Genomic DNA, 16,437 nt, shown 5'->3' with positions numbered 1-16,437 from the left:
CCCCATTTTTAAAAATTTTTTTTTTTTCTCAGAGGGGGTTTTTGGCGGGGGCTGCGGTTTTTTTTTTTTTTTTTTTTTTTTTTGCCATATTGCAAACAAAACCCTTTATTTTGCGTCACACGAGTTACTTACAAACAGTTACTAGCGAAAACCACGAAGTAGATGACAGGAAATAGTCTTCTTCATGATTTGTAGTTTGCTTTTTGTTCTTTTTTTCGGACAATGTGCAGCTGTCTCCACCGCGGCTCTCACAGCATCACACAATTCATAAAAAGTTGTCATTCCAACGTGTTGAATCCGTAACTCTTCTGTAAAAGAAGACTGCAATTTATTTCATCGTGTGATTTTAATTTCATTTCTTATTGAACGTAAACACCGCAACTGTGAAATTGTGATTTTTTTTTCTAGAGAGGAGGGAGGAGCAGTCAAACAGAAAATTAGTTCTGATCCAACGGTAAAGGATTGTGTGAGGCTTTTCTTGCGTATTCCGGCATTTTGTTTTTCTTTTCACACCCTTTAATCTCCTCAAACTCATCATGATAGTACCGTCAAATGCACCCAGTGGATTCTAGTTAAGCTACATTCAGTTTAAAAGTGGAACAGCTAGACACTGCAGCCTTCATCATGGAGCAGGTGAGAAACTATTTATTTATTTATTTAAAAAAAATTTAACTGCTTAAGCCGTAACTCATAGTGATAGTCATGAAATGTTTTACCTAATAAAGCACAGATTCAGTTTTCATGAATGCATGGTAGTGAATTCATAATTAATTCTAGCAGATGGATTGGATTCGGTTTTAAGTTTTAGGTTTTTTTAAGTTTAGGTTTTAAGTTTTTTAAGTTCCGTTTTAAGTTTTAGGGAAACTAAAATGCAGATTTTATTAGTTCTTTTTCATTTCCATACTACATCAGAAAACATTTGGTTCAAAAATATTATTTTGCTTTGAAACTATACTTTTGGAGGGTTCTTGAACTTCTTGCACAAATCAGTGTGTGGTGTTAAAATGTCATTACAACACCAAATCGTCCAATACTTTGCACTGACCAGAAAAATTGTTCACAAAATTCAATTTAACAAAAATTGTGATGTTCAAAGCAATACTTTCTTCTCTGAGGTCAAGAAGACTTTTAAGGTGATTTTGTCACCACTCCATTTTTAATATATATATTGCATGAAGTACTTATGATTAGCTGTTAAAATATACAAACTCAGTTAATAAAATAATTAAGAGCCACCATCTGAACTTTTTAAGACCACTATATTTTCACATCAAGACATTTGTGATATGCTTCTGTGTATGGAAAAAAACTGATAAAAATGGAGGCAGTGAAATAATTTGTTTATCTTACATAACTTTCTAATCTTTCTTGCATAGCTTTTAGTAAAACTAAAAGTGAAAGTATTAAATCTGGATTTACCAGCTAAACAGCAAATCTCACTGTATGAGCCGTACCAGATATTGGTTTCAGATTTGTTTTTAAGACTCACAAAATATGCCAAACAAAGTTGAGAAATTATTTTTCAAACTCTTACATTTGAAAACACGTTTACATACATCTAATGAGACGACATGTGCACATTTTATCTGACTGAAGTTAAATCATATTAAAATTCAATTGCTTTAAGTTATTTAGAAGTGATACGTTTTGAAAGATGATTATCCCTGATGTTGACCAAATGTTCTGAATTTGAAGAAAGTTACAAAAGAATACCTACCCTCAAGACTCCATTACTGGAGCACATTTATTTAGGGTTTGATTTCTCTTTCTCAGAATATGCAGTATTACTACATTTTCCTACATGATGATGACTCACAGCGTTACAGTTCTGTGTTACTTCAGTCCCTAAGTTTGTTCATCAAATCTTAGAGTGGATGGGTTGGAATTGCCAAATACCTAATGCAGAAAATACAGACGTTAGTATTCCTCACAAATACAAGGTTAGACACCAACACTAACTAAGAATAAAAACCACCTGCACTCACACCTATTTGATTTAACCACATCCACATGTATTCTGCTGCTAAATCAGTTTCAAAAATTTGTAGGACAGAGTTTTGAGACAGAAACAAAAAATAATGGTAGATACCTTTATTTTCAGCATGTTAAGATTATTGTAATTGTATTTTTATTGAACTCTCACTAATTAAAAAAAAACAAACATAAGACTGCCCTGTAGACAGATGGTCTGATGATAGACTTGGTTCAGTTGGGGACTAAAATTGCAGCGTGGTTGTTTTTCATGCTGCACTGTGTCAAACAAACCAAACTCTTTGACAAAACCTGATTACCCTCCTCGCCTGTGGTGGCGCTGCAACCAAAACCACTGGAGAAAACAACACTGAGTGCAACTTCCTTCTTCAGAAAATGTAAACAGGAATTGAGTGGTGTCCGATTTTAGAGGTTGTAGGATTTCTCTTTTATCCTTGGCAAAAGACCACAAGCCATTTTTCCCTCTAGCTTGATTTGCAGTTTGTTTTGCTTTTATTTACCCAGAAAGCTTTGCGCCATAGTTCACTTCCTGTTTTTGGAGTGGTCTCCAGGTCTGCTTGCTGTTCACATTTCAAACCCAGAGTTCACTTCAACAGAACTGAGACTTAGGCTTTTAGGCGGACCAGAGTTGGATTGTGGATTCCAGGCTTTCTTGACAAACGATTTAGAGTTCAGTTAAAGTGGACTAAATAGAGCTGGTGTGAGATATGTAGAAACTGTGGTCTCATTTAAATCATGAATTTTGTTTACAGTAACGTACCAAGGATACGGGGCAGTATATTATTTTATCTGATGTGTCATTTATTTGTTCTTCAATCTTGAATGTTTCCTTTAAGGACTTCTTTAAATTTTTTTCTTAACTTCATTGTATTTTCCTTTTCCATTTATCCCCCCCCCCCTGTAAATCACTTCATTTTATGGCTGGGACTGTACAAATAAACTTGGCCTGCCCACGTCTTACCATTTGCAATCTCCTGATCCTCTTCAGAGGAAGATACACATTCAAACACGAGCCGTTGATGATGAGTGGCTGAGATGTGACCCTCCTCCGTCTGAGGTTTGAAAGAGAAGAAATCTTTAAATTCATACTTCTATGCAGTCGTGTGGGTCATTACTAAAAATCTTTGGGATAAAATTCTTTAACTGTCAAGGTGACGTTCATTTTTGTGTCGTCAACACAGACCGGTTCTGGGGACTCCACTCCTCCACCGGTGATCTCACAGGCGAATGTCGGGAAACAATACTCTGAACAAGAGCAAACCATGAACGTCAAAGAGCTAGTCAAGGTACGTGTTTGCTTTTTTGTTTTTATTTTTATTGACTCAACAACTATGTGGAATTAATACGTTTTAGGAAAGCTACCATAACACAGTCTTTCAAAGTACATACAGAGATACGTGAGCTAAGCTGAAGAAGTTTAGAAGCTTTGTGAGAAGTTTTGTTGTGAGAATACAAGAACCATAATGGCAAGAACTGACCCAACTGTAAAACTAGACTGTTGCTTTTTTGCAAGACTTTTAACAACTGTTACCAACAACGTCCTCCGTTCCCAACCAAGCCACCAAGCGAACAGGCCACACGGAAAATTATAAAACACGTGAGTATTTTCAACAAACACAGTCCTTCAGTGTTTCAGTAGATCCTCCAAATGGAGCATTGATGTTTCGCTGTAACCCTGTCTGTAGGATGTCTCATCTGTTTCCTTCAAGCCAATGACACGTGAGTAGAAATAATTTACAATCCGATGTAAAATGAAATCATTTTGTTGAGGTGCCAACCATTTTGTCCCTTCACCAGTTTTGCCAGTTTTCTGTTTTCATATCCAACATTTTCAGATATAAAAGCAATTGACATTTTGTACTGCCCAGGGATTGGTTCGTACTCGCCGTAGGGAAATATCAAAACCGATTATTTAAAATAAACCTTCTGTAATCTGCTCAAAGTTCACTTAATAGAAAATTTTTTATGAGTCCAACAGCTATATTGTTCTTTTGGTTTAGTAGGGAATCATACTACTGGATCAAAAGAGGATCACGCTCATTATCAATAAAAATAAGGCAAAATATAAAACTTTCAGGTAATAATTTGCAAATAAGGCAATCTATAGAGGAGATTTAAGCATATCTATTTGTTTCAGTAACTAATCAAATACTCAGCCAATTAAAATTATTAAGAGAAATAAATAAATAAATAAATAAATACCATTAGGTGCAACTTGCTACTAGCTAAAAACAGAGGTTCAGATTGTTGAAGCAGAAAAAGCAGAAGAGGCAAACTTAAACGCCTTTATTGCTGAACTGTTTTTTGTTAATTTGCAGCATGGGACAAGGTTTTGAAGAATCTCAAACTTAAAGAATTATCCGACAAACAGTAAGTAGACTATTGCATCTCATCTTCTATTATATGTGGAATATTTTTAGAATAAATTATAGAAAATAACAGAGCAGCTGGTAGCGCCGTTGCCTTGTGGCCTAGATTGGAAAGCCTCATATGTGGGTTCTCTCTCCTGGTACTCCAACTTCTTCCAGCTTCAATCCAACATGACTGTTAGGTTGACTGGTTGATTGTCCTTGGCTATGAGTGTGTGGATGCATGTTGGTGTGTTTCTGTATTGTTCTGTGATGAATTGATGAACAGAGGAACCCCCAAATACACATCCAGCAATGGATGTGTATTTGATGGAACATAGTATAGGTTCTCATCCAATTGCTGTGTTTTATTTACAACTACTTACAAGTTTTGGTTGTAAAAAAACCACACCAATTTAGTAGTTTTCAAAACTTATATGTCTAGTGTCATTTTTTTTCAATGGTTCAAATGTTTTAGCTTCCATCTTTCTGAACTGAACATGTTCAAAGTACTCAGGTATTCTTGTAATGTTCCAGGGCCATCAATGTTAAAGCTGGGCATCTGTACAAAGCAATCCAGAGTTACATCCAACTAATGTCTACACATGATGGGAACCTTGAAGAGCTCATCTTGGAGCTACGTAGCATCGCTGACAACTTGGACAAGGTAATGTCACATGATACAATCCTATGAAAAGAAGACGTAAATGTTCAAGAAGATGTCTCTCTCTCGTTGTAGTGAAAGTCTGTTGACTTTTGGCTGAGCTGAGTTCACTGTATCACATGAGAACAATTATACTTTCAGGTTTCAAGGGGAACAAAGATCGCTGGCATCACCGGAGGAGCATCAACAGCAGCAGGAGGAGTGGCAGCTGCCGCTGGGGTGATCCTGGCCCCTTTCACAGCTGGAGCCTCACTGGCCCTGACCGTTGTTGGGGCCGGAGTGGCTGCAGCCGGCGGTGTCACCGGGGCGTCAGCAGCCATCGCAAACAAGGTAACCTTGTTTATTAAGCCTGTTTATTCAGGCTTACTCAAGTCTTATTCAGGACTTTGTTTATGGTTTCATTTAAGTCCCACAGTGTTAGAAAATCCTGCAGTTGCATTGTGATTAGTAAATTATTTAATAGTTTCAGCTAATTCACATTTTCTCAAACCTTTTCCTTAATCTCAATGTTCCAATTATTTTCTGTGGCCATTAGCTTCTTTTCCATTACTGTTGTTGAACATGCTCCACTAGAATGACTTTTAACTGCAGCAGTTTTGCTACTTGATAAAGTGAAGTGAATAGGAGGAGGTTTACCAGATATAAATAATTATTTTTAGTGCAACAAACCCAATTTCTGAACTTCTAACATCTGTTTTTTCAGGCTAATCTAAATCAAGACAAAAAGAAAATTGAGAGAACCCTACAGGAGTTCAAAAAGGCTTATGAAGAAATCCTAACATGCCTGAAGTTCATTAACGAGGGCATGGATGTGCTGAAGTGCCATGGTGTGTCTGTTCTCAAAGTCATGGTGGACAAAAACGAGATGGTTTCAAAGGAGGCAGCGTCTGCCGTGCAGCTGACTATTGGGAAAGCGAGTGCCATAGATTCAGAGAAGAGTAACAACACTTCCGGCCTGCTGGATGGCTTCGCACTCGGCATGGATATCTACTTCAACAAAGATGGACAGACGGTGAAGAAAAAGCTTGCGTCGCAGCTCGCCATGAAGCTCCGCACACTAGTGAAAGACCTTGATTCTGGTCTGAAAGAGCTTCATAAGATAAAGGATGTGTTCAAGAACATTTAAAATATAAATCATGTACCTTTCAGAAATTGCGGTTTCTGAAAGGTAGAAGATAGAAAAAGGTTATGGTTCAACTTGTTTTTTTTTTTCTAGGTTCATGTAATATTTTAAAATGCTTAATCAGCCTATATGTAATGGTTATAAATACTAGAAATTAAGCTTGTATTTACTTTTCCTTGATCTATTGGCCTCTTTGATATTTCATGTTATTTTTACTCTTGATCTTTTTAATAAAGTTCTGTAGTCAAGGAGGAAACATTACTGTGTTGTGAGTGTCGCTTATTTGGTGTCTGTGTTAAGGCTGGTTTTGTTGTCTATCACACTAAATGTAAGTTAAAGGCACACTTTAACCTCCAGTTTTCAGCTCTGCCGACAACGACGACTTCTTTATTCTTTTCTATGATGGCGGATGGCAAGCAACTTCAAGGTGAATACCGCCATCTACTGTACATGAGTGTGAAGCAGCATTAACTCGCATCAATTGCATTCTATTTTTAAATTTTGTATCATGAAGCTTCGGGACTGAAGACGGTGAGGTTGGGTTTTTGTTTGAAGAAACTAGAAAACCGCACACAAACAGAAAACCACTAAACTTTATAATAATAATAATAATAATAATAATAAACAAAAAGAGGCACTGAAACAAACAAAAACAGAAGGGAATGAAAACAGGAAGGCAAACACAGATCAGCAAAGGTCAGACTAACTAAAATAAGGAATGAAACTACAAATAAGAAGTCAGAAGAAAGACTACTAATTTAATTGCAAAAACGTAACTACACAACAAAATAAACACAAAATCCAACATGTGACTGAAGTGAATGGAAAGAGAAACATGTTCAATTTATCTCTATAAAAATAGTTTTACTTCAACTGGATTAGTATACATATATAAACTAATCCTTGCGAGAACGAGACAATAAAGAATATGAAATGTTTTATATATATATATATATATATATATATATATATATATATATATATATATATATATATATATATATATGTGTGTGTGTGTGTGTGTGTGTGTGTGTGTGTATTTTTTTTTAGATTACTGTTAAAACGTCATAGAAATGCATACAAATAATTTTGTCATTATGTAGAAATGCATAAAGAAATTCAAGTGTTCCCCATTAAGGTATTTTCTGTTTAGCAACAACATAGGTTTAAGGCACGATGTTTGTGTCAGCTGAAAACCAAGGATGAGTGCCTGCAAACTGTTTCTTGATTTACTGTTTACATCCTACACGACCTACATTTGACATAGTTCTGTTTTGAAACTCTGCCAGATGTCGATGACATTCACAGGGAGGCGTTTGTTTAAAACTACACCATTATCCTGGTGAGCGGAGCTACCCGTAAATTTGGTTAATATTCTCCAACAGAACCCCCTCGTGCTGTCGCTTTATTTAAAACAAACGGCTCTGACGAATAGCAATCGCGGAAGAATACAGGAGGAGGTGCTTCGACCCTCTTATAGCTTGGTGCGGCCGTCTCCGCCTGTTCTTCGGTTGTGTAACTGCACATTGAATGGGATAGTCGTCAGAAGCTCTAAAGCTCAAAAATGGCAGTGTAAAGGCGTGCGGCAGCAACTTTTGCAGCGGCAAAAACTCGGCAGTGCAGCGGCTAAGTGCACTGGCTATTTCTTGCAAAATGGCGTAAGTATTTTTGATTCATTATGTCACATTGTGAGGCTTTTAGAACAGGCAGTTTTATGTCTCCCATTGTTGTCTTTGCTACGTAGCCTCGCGTTTTGAAGTTTTATCGATGACACGAAATATTTTAAATTATAAGAATTTAGTGGTTTGGTGTCAAATTTCAGCGTGCCGGCTGCGGCTGACCAGCTGGCGGCAGTTTATGATGACTATTTAACCAAACGTAGGGCGCATGTCGCCTAACTTAAATGGAAGTTCATAAAATAGTTTTTATCATTTAAAGAAGTGTTATAACTGCTGTAATACACCTGCATATTTAAACAGTTGTCGTGTTTGTATACATTAGACACTGTCAACGTGGCGTGGCCAAAATGGCGCGGGCCTTTTTTTCATCTGGTTCGACCGCCATGCACAGATGGCATGGTTGTGAAAATGGCGGTCATCCTCCCACATCTTAGCTGTGACTCATTCAAGAGGGCGGAACCTGTCGCCCAATGCATGACCAAATTAGGAAACGTTTTTCCCCGGTGGAGGGCGGGGCGTTTCTTATCAAACACGCATTGAAGCTTTAGGCGTAATTAGCTGGAACTGGCCTCCACCCCAACTGCAGAGATGTAGCCAAAATGTTACTACATTCCGAGAATTTGTATCGTTAGAAGAGCTTAGTAGCTTCATTCAAGGAAGTGAAAATGTTGAATTGGTTTCAGCGCAGACACTGGCCAAACCTGAATTGTTGCAAATCATGTAGCACTATGCTTCATAGTTATTAATTTCCTTCAATTTGTGTTCCACTTGTTTCTTGGACAAAAATTCCCTCTTGTAGATTTCAATACAAATATTCTATGTCAACAATTTTCCATTTATTTTCATGAATGTCATTTTTGGCACAAGTACTTACTACAATAAATATTCACAAAATTTCTGACATCAGACCATGTATATGCTAGTTTATTTTTTTTATCCCAAAGAATAAACAATATGTTTTTCTATATACACACATAAGAATCGGGATTGGGTATTGTGCAATTTTGGGAATGTCAAAGATTTAATCTGATTTACTTTGTTGTGCTATTAATTGATTTACAGCACATAAATTATTCTCACATCAATAAAATATGAGGTCTATGCGTGTAATATAATTACAAGCCCTTAAGAAGTTTTTACTTTAACTCTAAAGAAAAGTGTATGTCAAAACGTTAGTCTGCCTCTGTGCAATAAAGGGTTGATCAGTGAACTTGTTTGTCTTGTAAAATGTCCCATATTAAATTCATCAAGTAAAAGCTAGTAACATTATTGATATAAAAAAAATTACATTTAGAATGGGAGCCGGTGTACCGACTGGCATATGGAAGAGTTGTATGCCATTTATTCCATTAAGATCATGTGATTGTTGTTTTTTTTAATTGAAATCAATAAGTTTTTAATTGTAGGAATATATTTTACATTTCTATTAACCATGACCCAATGCTTTTCCCCCAGGTCTCTCTCAGCAACCACCCTCAGCTTTGCTGCCCTCGACAGCAGTACCGAACCCCTCGACTTGCTGACGTCAGAATCCCGTTTGTTTCCCCAAACCCTTTTGAGACCATTACCGACCAGCAGCAGCCATGACGCTCTCCCAGCTAGCCTTGGAGGACATGGAGGCCCTGTACTTAGGTCCGTGTTTGGGTGGCAGATGTCGCTGACGCTTTATTTCCAATACAGAATATTGAGTATAGGCTATTGAGTCAGAGGTTTTGCAAAATCATTCATCTTGCATCTCAATTTGGAATCTTTGCAGGGAGAAGTTTGTGTTTTTTATATATATAATTAGAGGTTATTCATTGGTAGATTTGAGTCTCATGGTAACTGCTTGTCCACAGGGTCCTCGTTTTTGATGGCTGACCCCATGGGGCCCCTTCTGGACCAAGATGAAGAAGAAGCTTTTTCTCCTTCCTCCTCTTTCGAGGTGAAGGCGCCTGCTTCGCCCTCCCTCTCTTTCTCTTCTTCCTACGCATCCTCCACTTCTCCTTATCAGACAATGTCATTCTCCCCGTTCTCCTCCGCTTCCCCTCCTCCATCCCCTCCCCTCTCTCATCCCATCAAGCCTGAAGCCGAGCTGCTGTCCCTGCTGGGAGCCAGCGATCTGCTCAGTGGCCACGGAGCAGGTGACAGCAGAGGTAAATGGTTGCTTAAAAATGTCTGAAATGCTTTTTTCATTGAAGCTTTACCAAATCTAGCAATCTTTTTGTCAACAGATGACGATTTGGGCGACATGGAGTGGATGTCAGAAAAGATCGACTTGAGCGACTTTGACTTGGAATCTCTAATTGGCTCTTGCTCAACCGAGTCGCCAAGCTCCCCTGATGATCTCCTTGCCTCACTTGATTCCCACATGGATCTAGATTCCTTTGACAAAACCGTCTCATCCCTGCACATCAGCCCAGAACCAGACGTCCCCTCACCACTTCCGGAAGTCCCTCCTGTTTCTGAAGACGAGGTGGTTCTAGGTCAGGAACGTGTCCTGAAGTCCGAGCCTTCATCCCCACACGTTTCGTCATCCCCCGCCTCTCCGGCCTACACGTTGGAGCTGGGGAGTGAAGTTGACGTCTTGGATGTTGAGAAAATGTCCCCATCTGTCGCCACTGCCATCATCTCAAACCCCAGTGAAATCCTCCAGACCACCAGTCCAATTGTGCTCTCTCTTCCCACCTCTCACTTCGTAGTGGTTCTGTCAAACAAAGATGCTCTCCCCAATTTGTCCCCTAGCACCGCTCAGTCGAGCGACTCCGAAAGCGACTCCGGCATAGAGTCGGCAGCCGGGTCGCCCCCACGTCGCCCATCCCCCCCGAACTCCCCTGTCGCTGGTTCCTCCAGAACCAAACCCTACTGCAAACCAGAGCCTCCCTCCCCCAAAACCCCCAAAATCAAATCAGTGTCTGGTGCACCCAAGGTGGTGGAAAAGAAATTGAAAAAGATGGAGCAGAACAAGACGGCCGCCACTCGCTACCGGCAGAAGAAGAGGGTTGAGCAGGAGCAGCTCAGCTCGGAACTGGAAGACCTGGAGAAGAGAAACGACGAGCTGAAAGAGAAGGCGGAGTCCATCAGCCGAGAGATTCAGTACCTCAAGGACCTGATGGAGGAAGTCCGCAAACACCACCGCGGGAAGACCGCCTCAGTCGCCTAGACACCAGGATATGGCCCAATCTCCACAGTAAAGAGTCGAGGTGTCTTTAGTTTCTGCTTCCATGTTCGCGCGCTTTAGCGAAGTAAACTATTTTGTAGTGTTAGGAAATTAGAGGTTGGTGTGTGAAGGTGCTGAAACGGATTCCTGACAGGGAATGTTAGAGTTTGAGAAGAGTATGGAAGTTAATAAGATTAGCTAGGAACAGGGGGCTGGGGGGTAGTTAGGTGAAGCATCTGTACATGCTAGTCTCTCAGCCCCCTGTTTGAACTGTGACTTTACATCACCACCTGTACAAACGGGCAGCTTCTGCGTTTATTTTGTAGACTAGGGATGCACAACGGGAATCAAAAGTAGCTCAGTTGTCAACCAGATCCAAGAGTAGCAAGTGATTTTTCTGCAAAGTATGATCTTCCTTCCACCTTGACGTTGCAGTTCTTTTTAACCTGCTATAACCCCCCAGTTTCATCTTCCTCTTGACAGCTTCCAGTCCAGAAAGGGGCCTAATAATTTTCAAACGGTTGGTCAAATGTCAACAAGAATTTGTGTAAATAGTCTTTTTTTTTTTTCTCCCCATCACTTGGTTGTGGATTTGTGACTCTATTTAATGGTAGATAAATCTTGATATCTGCTGTAGTTTCCTGACTTGATGCACATGGTCGGCTTGTAAAACGCATTGCTTTCGGGTTGTTTCCTAATAAAGATCTACCGATACTAAACATGATGTTCTGCCTCCTTTCAGTATCATTGGTAATACATTTGAGTCAGACTCCACCCTTGAGTGTTAGTCATAAAACATGATTAGACAGTGTTGATATATTTAAAAATTCAGTGTGTGTGTGTATATATATATATATATAAATAAATGTACAGCAGCAGTTTCAGGAACATTTGATTTTGTTAAGGATTATTTCCTACCTAAAATACTTCTTGACAACATTGAACATGGAAGATTTATAATGTTTGTACTCTATGAAATCACTAATTGAGATTTTGAAGCACCTATTTACAACAGATGTCATCTCAAGGCACTTAAATGTGATTTCTTTTCAGTCATATTTCGGTTGATCGTTGATGAGATCCCAGCAGAACCTGGCACACTAGCAGCCATCTTCCATGATCGACTGGGGATTTGAGAAGACGGCACAGATAAAAGAACCGATATAGGAATATCTGATGATGCATATAAAAAGACTGGTTAAATTTTAGAGTACGTTTGTGTTGCAGCCATTTCTGTTATACTCCTGTGGTGTAAAGCATAAATAACAGTGAACAAGTCTTAAACCAAATGGCTGTTTATTTAATTCTTAATAGTGTCACATCTGAAAGGAAAGACACATTGATGGATTGCACCAATGAAAAACTTCCTGTCTGTTTTGCCAGCCCCTAACCGCTTAGTGGTGAGTGGTAACATCTAACAGTTAAATTGCGACACCAGTATGTTTTGTTTCTACAAACTTCAATCATCCGTTCAACAAAGCGACCCAATCGACTCCATAAGAAACACAAAATTGTTCAGGCAAAAATGTACTAAATGCGCTAAAAGGAATTTAAAACTTCCAAATAGTTACTCCACATTAAATACATCTTCAAACGTCATCTGAATTGCTGCAAAAATTTACTTTGAATTGCAAAAATTGTAAAATGCAAGATGCACTCGGATTGCAACATACGGGGGAAGGGTCTCATGTTCACACCTTGTGCTAAAAGTACATCTCTGTCGTGAAACGAGAAGCGAAACAGCTGGGAGGAAGCAGACTTAGATGGCAGAACTTGTCATTCTGGAACCAGACTGTCACATTATGGCCCCACAGTATTGGGGACAGGAAACAGACAGTAGGGGATGCGTCAGCACCCGACTGCGACAGGCAGACACGCCAGGTCGCATTTCACCTGTTGACAACAAAACTGTTGATCAAATACGAAACGCAGCTGCAGAAAGCAGTACAACAAACAGCGTTTCAAATGTCTGACATCTCTTATTTTTTCTGGATATGATTACAATATTCCCCTTGTGTTGGAGAATGAAATATTTGCTTTAAATACAGCTCAGTTTGCTGACTTCTCCAAAGCAGCTGTGTAAATTTAATCTTGGCACTAAACTCCTTTAAGCACACAACTACACCATAAACTTCTCCTCGGTGTGTTTGTCAGCAACAGCAACCTGGTCCTCTTCAGAAGACACAAATAAGCACCACAGTCACAAAAAATATCTGATATACATATAATCATTAAAAAAATTAAATGTTAATACATTCAATCAAAAGAAATATTCAACTGATATTTGAAAAAAAAATTCTGGAAAAGAAATCCATGTAATTCTATTTAAAGAACAAAGCTAACCTTGTACTCATTACACAAATTATGTCAACAAAATGTCAATTCTAGCTAAAAATTAGGACACCCTACCCTGAACGATGTGTTACCCACTTTTAGCTGAAATAACCCGACACAGATCTATGCTGACTATGGACAGTCTGCCCTAACACCAGCTCTAGTAACATAAGATATCTTCCTCTGAGGACGAGAGCTAGTTTTGTGTAAAAAGCAAACAAAATGCTCTTTAAATCTCCACCTAATGATGAGTATTTAGTTATTATGAGATAAGCTTTGAAACTGTTTCACTGAGATCGTACAAAGATTTGGAAGTGTCCAGTTGTCCTGCAACCTTCCAGGAAGTGTCGGCATTTAAGATTTTTCAAAGACATTTCCTGCCCTGTTACAGTCAACACATGATTACAAGAAGAAAAGAAATACAGGTTACTCTTGTTCTTGCACATTCCTCTACATAAAAACAATGAAAGCAGTTTCAGCTGGTCATGTGCCTGCACATTTACATTCACGCACGTGTTAATTTTAAAAAAGAAGGGAGATAAAAAAGGTAACCTTGTGCAAATTATGCCGAATTTGCACACCTTGAAACTTAAAATGACCTACATTTTCTAAACTGTGGAAATTAAGCATTGACCTAGTAATCTAAATGTTTTTATTCTTGATGCCATTGTGATGTGACATTCTGTAGCTGTAAATCATTTTTCTTTATTGGCAATAATGGTTTACTTTGAGAGGAAGAAGGTTGAGGTGGTAAAATTTGTTAACCCAAAAAGGACAGGTTCTTCTAATTTGTCTTCAAGATTCCCATCTGCCCATCTGCTTCAAGATTCTCCTAAAATTAACTGACCAGCACATTTGGCACCAACAACCATGACATTAAAAGTCAACTGAATCCCTTCGCAGTTCCTCATTCAGATGATCAGTCGAAACTCAAGCAAGTTTTTGGCATTTGCACAGCCAGAATGGGGGAGCTATTTGTAGCTCGTCTACTGTAGGGCAGTGACACCCTCTGGATTTTAACATGTCTATTTCTGACTGATTTGAAATGCAACTGAGGCAGCTGGATAGTGCTTCATGGCTTCAGCTACAAGTTTAGATAATTTGAGAATGAAATATAGAAAATGGTTTTTTTCATTAAAAGGAATGTAACCCAATCATAATCACTTTTTTTTATTCTGCACATATTTTTAGGGGACAAACTTCAAGAAAACTGTGAACTCAACTGAAACACTGAGTTCCTTTAAATGAAGTCTAAAAACACACCGGTTCAGAGTTGCCTTTGATGACAGTAACTGTGACATTGATCAACATATTAGATGTGTATTGATGATTTTGATCATCACATTTGACAAACTGCAATGTCTATTGCTTGTTTCACAATACACAGTTCCCCCAAATAGATATAAGTGGGGGCTTATCCGGGATTATGTTGAATATGGCAAAAAAAATAATGAGGCATTTTTAATAAGTGATCCTAAGATGATTTATGTGAAATTGCTTTGCATTACGGTCCTCTGTGTCTAAGTGTCTGCTCAAAAGTAAATGAAAATCTTTAGTTTTTTTATAGCTTGGTCAAAAAATATATTATCCTTTGCTGTCTCAGGATTTCATGATATCGCATAAGAACTGTTATTAGTGACTGCATTATATTTTTATGAGGTAAAGCACTTTAAACTGCTTTATTGCTAAAATGTGGTTCGGTCAATGCATTTGAAAACATAGCCTTTAGTTCTTAAAAAAATTCTACCTTTACTTTGAATTAATATTCTAATAATAAATTCCTTAATCTATGGGGTTTTTTATGTTACACAGTTTTAGGGAATACTACATGAAAGGAATGACTTAGACCTCAGAGCTTTCTCTGCCTACAAGGCAGGTTGAGGCTTCGGTTCACACAGTTTACTGTAAATAAAGTTGGTTGTGTTGCTGAGAAAAGCTCACAGTGATTAATATCTGACTACCAAACATGTCCAGTTCCCAAAGACCATTAAAGTAAGCCTTGTTAAAGATATGTTTTACCAGAAATAAAGCATTTCAGTAGATAATACAGTTTTAATCATAATGTAATTTTGTATTCTTTATAGCAATAATTCAGATTGCACTGTATGACAATAGCAGCTTTATTTCAGGTAAAGGTTCCCTGTGTGATCTTGTTCTTCCTCCAAACAATCAAAAATCACCTAAAAACCAGGATGTGATCAAATCCATAGCAGTTCTGCCTGAAGCAACTGCCTACCATCAAATTAACAGGGTGGTTGGACTTTCCAAAGCCGTTTTTATATCTGTTCCTCTCGATTTTATTTTTGTAATGAATAAAGTTTTTATTTCTCATCAAAGTTAACATCTTCTCTGTCAGAATCTGTTTTTTCCCTGCAGTCTCAGGGGATCAGTGTTACTGTATCATCTCCTGTGCACTGCAACAGGAAAAAGTTTTTTTTTCCCCTTCCTAACACCTTTGCCTCATACCAGTAAATGAAACAACCCGAGAAACAGAAACTTGCTAATAGAGGAAAAAGCGAAGTGGCTGTTGATAAGAATTTTCACCTTTAATCAGACAACGTTTGTATTATGCAACTCCTTAAAATATTTCTTCATTTTGCTCTGTAGCCCACTTCTTCCTTCTGTTTTTAGCTTTACCAGAAATGAACCGGAATTCATCTGTGACCTTTAAGACCAGGAAGTCAGTATCATTGCCTTGAACTTGGTCAAAAATGTGTGACTTTAGAGTGGTTTGTAATGCGACGTTCATAGCCAAAAGTTTGTAGAACATAATGCATGTGAATTGTGCATTTTTGTGTACAGACACCAAGAAAATACAATTCTCCTATTCTGGTTGTAATAAAACTGCAGCATTCGAAACATTTCAAGAAGTATGAATACAGCAGCCATTGAAACTCCTACATTTTGGCTACATTTTTAGGTTTGGCTGAGTCGCCCTCTCTCCTGCTTAGCCGGGTGAATCAGCCTCGTCTTCGGCTGACATCGTCCACAGAGGAAACCTGAGCGGCTCAGCTCATTACTGAGGTCATGGGCTGCGGGATTAGGAAGACAGATTTACTCCTCCAAAGTGGGACAGCACATTTGATTGAAGTCTTTCTGTGAAGACACTGGCAAATAATCTGAATTTGGTGCTGAGCTGGAAATATGATAATAGAAAG

The 16,437-nt window shown here is 38.4% G+C and overlaps 2 protein-coding genes across 3 annotated transcripts; both read left to right on the top strand.

Moving 5' to 3' along the window:
- The first annotated feature begins 469 nt into the window (after positions 1-469).
- Positions 470-6,388, top strand: LOC106936799 (apolipoprotein L3-like). 2 transcript variants are annotated; one of them, XM_015018015.1, is made up of 9 exons: positions 470-633; positions 2,987-3,049; positions 3,174-3,278; positions 3,506-3,589; positions 3,678-3,711; positions 4,311-4,362; positions 4,878-5,007; positions 5,146-5,334; positions 5,708-6,388. In XM_015018015.1, exons 1-9 carry the CDS (start codon positions 625-627, stop codon positions 6,128-6,130), a joined length of 1,089 nt encoding a protein of 362 aa, XP_014873501.1. In that variant the 5' UTR covers positions 470-624; the 3' UTR covers positions 6,131-6,388. The 2 variants fall into 2 exon arrangements, with proteins under 2 accessions (XP_014873501.1, XP_014873492.1); XM_015018006.1 differs by having other exon boundaries at positions 2,981-3,049.
- Positions 6,389-7,601: 1,213 nt separating this feature from the next.
- Positions 7,602-11,086, top strand: atf4a (activating transcription factor 4a). Its single transcript, XM_015017995.1, has 4 exons — positions 7,602-7,785; positions 9,262-9,438; positions 9,645-9,941; positions 10,020-11,086. The coding sequence occupies exons 2-4, from the start codon at positions 9,390-9,392 to the stop codon at positions 10,946-10,948; spliced, it is 1,275 nt and encodes a 424-aa protein (XP_014873481.1). The 5' UTR covers positions 7,602-7,785; positions 9,262-9,389; the 3' UTR covers positions 10,949-11,086.
- Positions 11,087-16,437: the final 5,351 nt, after the last annotated feature.

Source organism: Poecilia latipinna, unplaced genomic scaffold (genome assembly GCF_001443285.1).
Source record: "Poecilia latipinna isolate Pla-1442-1.1 unplaced genomic scaffold, P_latipinna-1.0 Scaffold77, whole genome shotgun sequence".
Taxonomy (NCBI): domain Eukaryota; kingdom Metazoa; phylum Chordata; class Actinopteri; order Cyprinodontiformes; family Poeciliidae; genus Poecilia; species Poecilia latipinna.
Note: the sequence above shows the minus strand (reverse complement) of the source record. Positions and strands in the feature narration are given on the sequence as shown.